This window comes from Schistocerca serialis, chromosome 9 (assembly GCF_023864345.2).
Source record: "Schistocerca serialis cubense isolate TAMUIC-IGC-003099 chromosome 9, iqSchSeri2.2, whole genome shotgun sequence".
Classification (NCBI taxonomy): Eukaryota; Metazoa; Arthropoda; class Insecta; order Orthoptera; family Acrididae; genus Schistocerca; species Schistocerca serialis.
The window spans coordinates 17335023-17345635 of NC_064646.1; the positions used below are offsets into that span (position 1 = coordinate 17335023).

Here is a 10613-nt window from a genome sequence, read left to right on the forward strand (position 1 = left end):
CTCATACACACACACGTACGCACACGCACACACACACGCATACACACACACACACACACACACACACACACACACACACACACGCACACACACACACACACGCCAATATAGTACCTTTTTCGATAAGCAAATACTTTCTTCAGTTTGAAATTCATGTCTTAAATAGGTAAGAACTGTCATCTCAGACTTTGAGTAAAATCAACTAATGATCAAAAAAATAGTAGACGAACTTTCAATAGAGTAGGTATCAGGCTTTCAGCTGCTAGGGTTTGATAATAGCTATGCAGATTAAGCGACATTACTAGCAAATTAAATGTTTCAAATGCTTTATGCCACAATATAACTATTTCTAGTTGTAATGAGAAGGGACAGTACATAGCTGACATCTTAGAAAGGAACATCTAACACTACATTAGCATGCACAAATGTATGCTGGACTGACAAAAGAAGAATACAATCAGCTCGAATTTTGAGCATAATGAAAGGACTCTGTCGGACAACAATATTATTACATAAAAAATACATTTATCTCTGTGATGTATGAAAAAACAATGAGCTAACGACGTATAAGTTGGACACAACATTCAACAGAGTGGAAGAAGAGTGTGTAATTAAAGAACTAATCAATTTAGGTCGACTAATAAGCAGAATACTTTAGAGAATATGAAGTTCAGACAAGATGTTTCTTTATCGCTGTTACAGATTTAAAACAGGTACTGTGTATGCGCTACTTTTCATTCATCTCTGTCACCTCACTCTTGATCGTCTTTTTTTCCTTCTGGCGTCGCGACAGCGGAACATTTGGCGTTTTTAAGTCTTGCCGCACAGAACTTGTCGCTAGCCACTAGGGCCGTTGTGCGATAACACCAGAACTGGTTCCGCTCAGCGCAGAGGGGAGGGTGGGAGGCAAACCGCATCATGGTAGCAGCCTGTCCGCTCCCCCTCCCCCCCCCCCCTCCAATCTACGCCCAACGGGGGTCTCCGCTGGGCGACAAATCAGAACTACCTTCGATGCGAGTATCAGCGGCCGAACGAGTATAAAAGAGCAGACGCCTCCAAAGGAAGACACACTTGGTGCTCCACCAGACTTCTGCATACACCCCGACGTCGTCCATCCTCAGCTAGCCAACATGAACGCCGTAAGTATACGACGGTTTCCTGCTACTACCCTTCGCCTTAGGGAACCTCTCTCGTTTTGTCGAGGCAGTCCTTCCTACAGAACTCTTTCTGTGGAAAAACCTTCTCCCGTTCCTTTTTTTTAACTTTTAGGCTCATCCATCTTCCAATTATCCTAATATTGGCTTTCACCTTAATCTACTTTTTGTCAGGGGTTTCAAATCTATGTAGATACCACATCCATGACCGAACCGTACTTACCGGGTTTTAGTATGTACATACGCTTTCTTACCCTAGTCAGCGACACTCTTACTTCAGAAACAACCCCTGGGCTGTAGCTAATCTATTTCAGCACTAAATGTCTTCTAAGAGTTCAAGTGCAGCGAGGTAGGCAAGATAGCGTCTTTGAGGTGTGGAAAATAGGAAAGAACTCCTTGTGGAAATGGAGTTATGGGGGTTGGTACTAAGCCAACCTCGCCGTTGAGCGCCTGTAAATCACAGTCACACACACGGCACTGATTCGTAACTGGGTGGCACGGTAGGAACATTGACCGGAAAAGGCAGGCTTCTTGGTTCAAGTCCCGGCGAAGCACTCTACTGCAAATTGCCAGGACGTTTCAAAACATTCAAATCGTTCTAAGCACTATTGGACTTAACATCTGAGGTCATCAGTCCCCTAGAACTTACAACTACTTCAACCTAACTAACCAAAGGACATCACAGACATCCATGCCCGAGGCAGGATTCGAACCTGCGGCCGTAGCAGCAGCGCGGTTCCGGACTAAAGCGCCTACAGCCACTCGGCCACAGCGGCCGGCAGGACGTTTCATATTCTAGTCCTCCCCCATTAAGGGTACTCTTACATCTACATATATACAGCGTCAGTTACTATACATTGCAAGGTAGGTGTGGGGTGAAGGACCTCAGAGTAATATCAGTGACGTCCTCTTGTAATGTAATCACGTATGAAACGACGGAAAGTGACTCTCGGAATGCATCTCTGCGAGTCCTCCAATACGTAAGAGGTGTAATGGAGGCATCAAACTGTTGCACAAAATCTTAGATACCAATTTCTCTAATCACCGGACTGGGTCTCACGAGTACTACATTAAATTTTTTTATCACCCTCAACAGGAAGTGCACTATAGTTTCATATAAACTACACACACGTTTCAGAATTATAGCAGGATTGTTACAACAAAACTTTCTATTCACCTTGCCTACTACCGATTTTGTGTGTTAGTACCAGTTCATACTGGTTCATAGCCACAATCCTTCACATTTAATCGATATGCCAGCCTCTATATATTTATCGTTGACATACAATAAATTACGATCGGTTTCTTCCTCTCTGGTTTCAAAGACATTTTATTTACGTCACCCTTTGTTTACCAGAGTAGTTCAGAGGTGATACTTTCCAGTTGGCTGGATAATTGTAAGCGAAAAATGTGACAATGTTGCTAACACTAACTGACAAATAATTTATACTGAAAACGCCTAAGGAGCTATTAAATTTCTTTGGAGTACACGAGAAGTTACTTTTGGTTTTGTTGAACCTTCGCTGTCCACTATAACTAACTGGTTTTATCATTCAAACATTCAAGTAGTTACCTATATATTTCTAAACTTTATAGGGTCAAAGCTTGGTTTCAAACTTAGACGTGGCATGTTTCAAAGAATGTTACAAATTAAGTAAGACGGAGTCTTCCTATTGACCTGTTTCTACTATCTGGAAGTGAAAATGCGTGTTAATGTGAGCCGTGTTCCACGGGAGTAGTTTTTATATGAAGATGGTATCTGTTCTTTTGGTCATGTCCAGAAGAACAGGTACCATCTTCATATAGTTAAGGCTAACCGGCCATTGACCTTCTTCTTCTGTGCTGGATCCACACGCATTGCCCGAACTCTTACGGGACTCGGTAAGATTGTCTGCCCCGAGTAGAGTGTAATGGGCAGGGGCACTACGAATGTAGTGCGTGGACGTTAAATTGGGAATGTTTCTCTCACAGGGAGCATGTAAGGGATAAATCCCTGCAGTCACACTATCTTCTGCGCCGTCGGTGGTTCAGATGGATTGAGCGTCTGCCCTGTAAGGAGGAGATCCCGGGTTCGAGTCCCGGTCGGGGCACACATTTTCAACTGTCCACGTTGATGTATATCAACGCCTGTCGCCAACCTAGGGTCTTGATTTAATTATCATTTCATTAGGAGTAGTTTTTCGTGAATCCGTAATGAATCACTGGGAAATTCCATCCATAATAATCATGCTTACAATATCCTCTAGAGTCATGAAAGAGACAGACATTAGGGAGACCGTCCTATAGTGCTGAGCGACCGCTCTTTCATCCTTCCAGCGCTAAAATAACTACAGATATTTCTATACAAACCACCTGATGTCCTTTGCCCTTCCAGTGGTGAGGATTTTCCATAGGTTTGTTCCTCACCTATTCTCTTCATTAAGTCCTCGTTTCTTAATTGATCCACCAAGCGGGGTGGCGCAGGGGTTAGCGCAGTGGACCTGCATTCGGAAGGACGACGGTTCAAAACCCGTCTTCAGCAATCCTCATTTAGGTTTTCCGTGATTTCCCTAAATTTTTCAGGTGGATGCCCGAATGGTTCCTTTGAAAGGGCACGGCCGATTTCCTTCCCAATCCTTCTCTAATCCGAGCTTGTGCTCCGTCTCTAACGACCTCGTTGTCGACGGGACGTGAAATACTAATCTCCTCCCCCTCTTATTTGATCCGTCCACATAATCTCTAACAAACCTTTCTCCACATTATCACATTTAGAATGTAGTTTTCCTTCTCTGTTACCATAGCCAAGCACATTTCGTTCCCGTACAAAGCCATGCTCTAGACAAGTACCCTCAGAAACAGCAGGATGTTCGTTGGTCCGCCTGAATGCAAACACATTGTCGGCCGGAGTGGCCGTGTGGTTCTGGGCGCTACAGTCTGGAGCCGAGCGTCCGCTACGGTCGCAGGTTCGAATCCTGCCTCGGGCATGGATGTGTGTGATGTCCTTAGGTTAGTTAGGTTTAATTAGTTCTAAGTTCTAGGCGACTGATGACCTCAAAAGTTAAGTCGCATAGTGCTCAGAGCCATTTTGAGCCAAACACATTGTTTATTGCATCAAGGAAGGCCCACATAGCCCTTATGGTTCTTCTGCAGGAAGGAGTCAGGCAGGAGAAGATCCTAAGGGTAAAATAATTGACCTTCAGGAACATTTTCCTCGATTTCTCGTCAACATTTTGCATCTATTCCTCCAAGTCCGTTGGGTCTCTTATGGTGGATGCAATTCTTAGGCTGTGAAATCTGGTATTTTCTTTGCTTCGGTCATACAGTGTAAGTATAGTTCATAAACAGGACAGTTCTTTTACTTTCTGAATAGTATTATTTACCTTTTTGATATTCATCTCTGGTTTGAGCAGTCTTAACCCATATAATGTGCTGCATATGCTGTCTATGATATTAAATGGGACTTACGCGCTTTCTTACTTACTTACCAAGTCACATCCAACAAAATCAGATGCACGTTTTGGCCGTTGTGATTCAAACAAAATGGAACTGTGACATATTATGTAAATCGTAAAGTTCTCCTCAGCACGAAACTTTGAAGCTTCACGTTTCGTTCCCATAAAAAGCCTTGCTCCAGACAAGCACTGTCAGTAAGAATACGATGTTCGTGGGGTCCGAACTAGTAACATGTTACGTAAATCGTAAAGTACTCCGCAATCCGAAAACAGGTTTAAACTCTATATTGATTTATTAGGAACAGTCCTATTCGAGGTCTTGTCTTCCACCGGAATTTGCGCTATCTTCCCAAGCTACTTAAGGGGATATACAGCTTGACTTGGACTGAGGAATCACAGTGATATTCTCCTTCAGCGCTGTTACGGGGGACGTTCAAAAGATTAATAAGTTTGTACGGCGGTTTGAACCGCTGTCGCCCTGAAAGCGATCCCAGTATCTGAAGCGGGGTGCCATCCCTCTCGTCAGTGTCTTTCCAGTAACCCCCTGTACTGCATGCCATGATCACGTAAGGCATAAAACATGTATTAATGTGTTGAGTAGCGCTGTTCCAATGATGCATACTAAAACGCTGCAAAAGGACATACCTGGAGCTTATCAGTATTACAAATCGTTTTCAGTGACCCAAATGTGACTGATCATCTTTTGTCATGACTACCAAATCTTGCATGACAAGCCACCATATTTCAAAATTAGTATATTTACCCTTATTAACGTACTAGTCAGTTTCAATACATTCACCAGCATAACAGTGAGATAGTCATTTGCGTGTGGCCTCTTTACAGTCGATGTTGCATCTACACTGTAGGTTAGAAGGGGAATTCTAGTACTTACCCAACACTTCTTGCCAATATAGTGAGATTATAATTTGAATCACGGCCCTAGGATCTCCACAGACCATCATACCACATCTTACAAAACTATTTCGGTAAAGCCTTACAATGAGTATAGAAAGAAATATTCAATGCATAACGTTAGTAGCAACTATAGTCTTTTCCATAAACAACAAACACAGTATTCTACCAGAAAATTTTGATGTGACAAAAATTCTAATCTTTTTCAGTGAACACTGGCACAATATCAGCACGGCCAAAGAATGCTAACTAGCTTCTCAGTGGAGAAATAGATAGCAAACCATCTAGCAGTACTTCAGAGGGTGGTATCCTTTAATTGCAGTATTAATGGTTCATATCTACAGGGTGTTTCAAAAATGACCGGTATATTTGAAACGGCAATAAAAACTAAACGAGCAGCGATAGAAATACACCGTTTGTTGCAATATGCTTGGGACAACAGTACATTTTCAGGCGTACAAACTTTCGAAATTACAGTAGTTACAATTTTCAACAACAGATGGCGCTGCAAGTGATGTGAAAGATATAGAAGACAACGCAGTCTGTGGGTGCGCCATTCTGTACGTCGTCTTTCTGCTGTAAGCGTGTGCTGTTCACAACGTGCAAGTGTGCTGTAGACAACATGGTTTATTCCTTAGAACAGAGGATTTTTCTGGGGTTGGAATTCCACCGCCTAGAACACAGTGTTGTTGCAACAAGACGAAGTTTTCAACGGAGGTTTAATGTAACCAAAGGACCGAAAAGCGATACAATAAAGGATCTGTTTGAAAAATTGCAACGGAATGGGAACGTGACGGATGAACGTTCTGGAAAGGTAGGGCGACCGCGTACAGCAACCACAGAGGGCAATGCGCAGCTAGTGCAGCAGGTGATCCAACAGCGGCCTTGGGTTTCCATTCGCCGTGTTGCAGCTGCGGTCCAAATGACGCCAACGTCCACGTATCGTCTCATGCGCCAGGGTTTACACCTATCTCCATACAAAATTCAAACGCTGCCACCCCTCAGCGCAGCTACCATTGCTGCACGAGAGACATTCGTTAACGATATAGTGCACAGGATTGATGACGGCGATATGCATGTGGGCAGCATTTGGTTTACTGACGAAGCTTATCTTTACCTGGACGGCTTCGTCAATAAAAAGAACTGGCGCATATGGGGAACCTAAAAGCCCCATGTTGCAGTCCCACTGTCCCTGCAACCTCAAAAAGTACTGGTCTGGGCCGCCATTTCTTCCAAAGGAATCATTGGCCCATTTTTCAGATCCGAAACAATTACTGCATCACGCTATCTGGACATTCTTCGTGAATTTGTGGCGGTAAAAACTGCCTTAGACGACACTGCGAACACCTCGTGGTTTATGCAAAATGGTGCCCGGCCACATCGCACGGCCGACGTCTTTAATTTCGTCTTTAATTTCCTGAATGAATATTTCGATGATCGTGTAATTGCTTTGGGCTATCCGAAATATACAGGAGGCGGCGTGGATTGGCCTCCCTATTCGCCAGACATGAACCACTGTGACTTCTTTCTGTGGGGACACTTGAAAGACCAGGTGTACCTCCAGAATCCAGAAACAATTGAACAGCTGAAGCAGTACATCTCATCTGCATGTGAAGCAATTCCGCCAGACACGTTGTCAAAGGTTTCGGGTAATTTCATTCAGAGACTACGCCATATTATTGCTACGCATGGTGGATATGTGGAAAATATCGTACTATAGTGTTTCCCAGACCGCAGCGCCATCTGTTGTTGAAAATTGTAACTACTGTAATTTCGAAAGTTTGTCTGCCTGAAAATGTACTGTTGTCCCAAGCATATTGCAACAAACGGTGTATTTCTATCGCTGCTCGTTTAGTTTTTATTGCCGTTTCAAATATACCGGTCATTTTTGAAACACCCTGTAGATTCAATCGTTTCAAGCAGATATTTGGGAGTAACCGTGTTTTGAGATATGAAGTGGAATGACAGTATAGCTCAGCCCTAGGTAGCACGAATGGCAGGGTTCGATTCATTCATAGGAGAGACAGTAACAGAAATGTTGGGAATCAGCGGACACTCGATCAAAGATGTCGCACATATCCCGACCATCTGTTTCAAAAATTGTTAGCTCTTTCTTTCAGGATAGAAAATAAAAATACTCTTCGGTCCCCCATGTTTCTATCCTGGATATGTTCCAGCACCAGCCTTCTTGAGATTTTTGGTATCGAAACAAATGCCTAACACCGTAGTGCACTTCGATAAATAATATCAATATTGACAGGATTGCAAGGTATTTACTGGTTTTTCACGCATTTTCAACGTTTGTTTTATACAAAAGGGGAAATTTGGAAATTATTTTATGTTCAAATGTATCGTGCTGGGGATAGAATAAAACGCAGACATAAGCAGTAAATGGCAGTATTCAAACCATAATAAAATATAGTCCTTTGGAAATTTTTTTTTTCACTGATTGGAATTGGAAGATATTAAAATAGATATTGAAATATATCGCAGCATCTGCCACGGAGTTAGTAATGATTTGCATACTATAGACTCGAGTGTAGAATTCTAATACAGAACCAAAAGAGTCCTCCGATCAATGACATTTCCGCGTACACTTTCTGCGTAGTGGGATCACCATTATGGAGTGCACACTGTGGTTTGAAGGAAGTGAGCTTTAGAAAAGTGTTTATCAACTGGACATCTCTAAGACGCGGCTGAAGACAACGTCAAGTTAAAGAAAGTTTCCTTGGCGTCAAATACATACTTGTTTTCAGTTGCTACAGTTGTCACATATAATTGCGTAGCAGATGCTACAACTGAAAATAATTATGCATTTGAAGTAAAGAAACTTTTTACTTCATATTGTGTTGATCCGTGGCTTGAAAGTGGTCGCCCTACCGAAACTGGATACTTATGATTAAACACACCGTTGTGATCGGAAAGCCTATGCGTCACCTTTAGGTTTTGCGAGTGGTGAGCATCTCTCTGTTGTAATGTTAAAGCTAGAAGCTCAGATGGCTATGGACCATATGGTAGGGCACCTGTATTGGAGTCGGTTTATTGAGAATCTAGCAAAAGGGAGATCCCATCTGGAAGTGAGGTTCAATAGTTACTAATTTTTGTCTTTGAATATTAGCGACTATGTTAGTAGTACATAGGCTGCGGAGATGGTCTGCATGAAGAAGTACTATAATGGGTATAGTACTCCCAAGGGTACTTCGGAGAGGCGAAACGCCAAAATCCAGTTTTACATTAGTGGTCGGTAATCGACAATGAGAGGTTCTGTGCAGCTGTGCCAAAGAATGTATGGTTCTACAGGCTACGACCTCTCTTCTCCACTCTCTCTTCAGGTGGGAACAGGAGACCAACACCGCATTAAAATATGTCAAGAGCATTACGAAACTATTGGATGTGTGCTCGCCTCTCTTCGTCCGTCACCACGAGGCCGGGTACCTTCCCCTTTTATTGTATAAATAATATTAAGGTAGGAGACGAGGTACTGGCAGAAGTGAATCTGCAAGGACGGGGCGTGAGTCGTGCAGACCAGGTACTGGCAGAAGTGAAGCTGTGAGTCGTGCTTGGGTACCTCAGTTGGTAGAACACTTGCCCGCGAAAGGCAAAGATCCCGAGTTCGAGTCTCGGTCCGGCACACAGTTTTAATCTGCCAGGAAGTTACATTAAGAATTGCATATGGTGGGGGCGCGGCTAACTTGCTATATCTTCTTTGCCATAGCGGGATCACACGGACTAGGTGGCTTCGGTCAGTATTCCCAAATATAGAAGACTGCAATATTATGACTTCGTACGTGTGGAAATTACAACAATCACATGCTTACAGCAGGGATCATGTAACTCTGTCACTGCATTCTCACCATGACCAAAGGCCGATTGCTTACGATAAGAGCTGACTTCAGCACGTCTGTCCAGCCGAGCCACTGAGGCAGTTCCTGGGATAGAAATGCAGTAGGTGGGACCCGCAGGAAAAGGGTTTGCTGCTCTACTGACTGCTCAGCAGCATCAGTTCGCGCTTTTACTTCCGCCTCTCCGTTTCTTACACAGTAACACTGTCTGGATGTACTCGCAGATCACAGCACTAAATTACAATAGCGACTGACTGTTCCCTGCCGTCTGTGAATACTCTGCAACTGTGCGGTAAAAGCCAGATATATGAAGAATCTGCTGCATCAACCTGCCTACTGCAGCGTGTACGTGTCGGCCTGCAGGTGTTCGCCGTGGTGATCCTGTGCGCGGTGGCTGCCGCCAGCGCCGCCACTGTGCCAGCGGTGCCCGCCGGCACTAGCGCCATCCAGCAGCAGCAGTACCAGGCCGTGGTGCAGTCGCAGCCCCAGCAGGTGGTGGCCGGCCGCGTCGTACCCGCAGCCTACCAGGGCGTCGTCGTCACCCCGCACGTCTACTCCTCCGGAATCGTACCCAGCGTCTACACCCCTGGAGTCTACTCCGGCGTCCACCCGAGTGCCGTCGTTCCCTCTGTGGGCGGAGCCTACCCGTACTACGCAACCGTCTGAGCTCCCGCATGGCCCATCAGCTGATCAGTTCTACGACGTCTTCTGCAGATTTGTCTCTCTTGAGGGACGTGTCCTGTTTGCGTGAATAAAGTTGTGTCAATGCCATCAAACTGACGGAATTTTTATTTAATTCATGTTCCATTTCCCAAAACACACACTTTGTTATGTAATTATTTCTGAATCACGTATTCTAACAGTAAAGTAGGCGAACATTTTAAAGTCAACAATTTGTATAAAGGGCAATAACCAAATTTTTCTTTGCGCATCCAAACATGAAAAAATGCACTGGTATTTTGTGCACATGTGTATGTGTCTAAGTCCTCACACCCACAAAAATTATATATAAACTGCGCCACAAATTTACGGAGAAGTGTCGTGTCTCTATAACAGTGTGTGAATGTCCATCGGATGAGAACTGAGATTTTCATGCTATCATCCGTGACAATTTATTTATGAATTAACAGCACAAACGGATTAAAGCAACAACTGGCAATTACAAGTCGACAAGTATTCAGTGGAGATGGTGATCATTGATTTGGTGCAGCATTCGTTGCTGTCAATTGAAGACAAAGTCTGAAAATGAGTCCATGGTAATACTGTGGCATTTT

At 43.8% G+C, this 10613-nt stretch overlaps 1 protein-coding gene across 1 annotated transcript; it reads left to right on the forward strand.

Moving 5' to 3' along the window:
* Positions 1-1012: 1012 nt before the first annotated feature.
* On the forward strand, positions 1013-10115 carry LOC126418613 (cuticle protein 9.5-like). Its single transcript, XM_050085452.1, has 2 exons — positions 1013-1139; positions 9703-10115. Exons 1-2 carry the CDS (start codon positions 1131-1133, stop codon positions 10003-10005), a joined length of 312 nt encoding a protein of 103 aa, XP_049941409.1. The 5' UTR covers positions 1013-1130; the 3' UTR covers positions 10006-10115.
* The last annotated feature ends 498 nt before the right edge of the window (positions 10116-10613 follow it).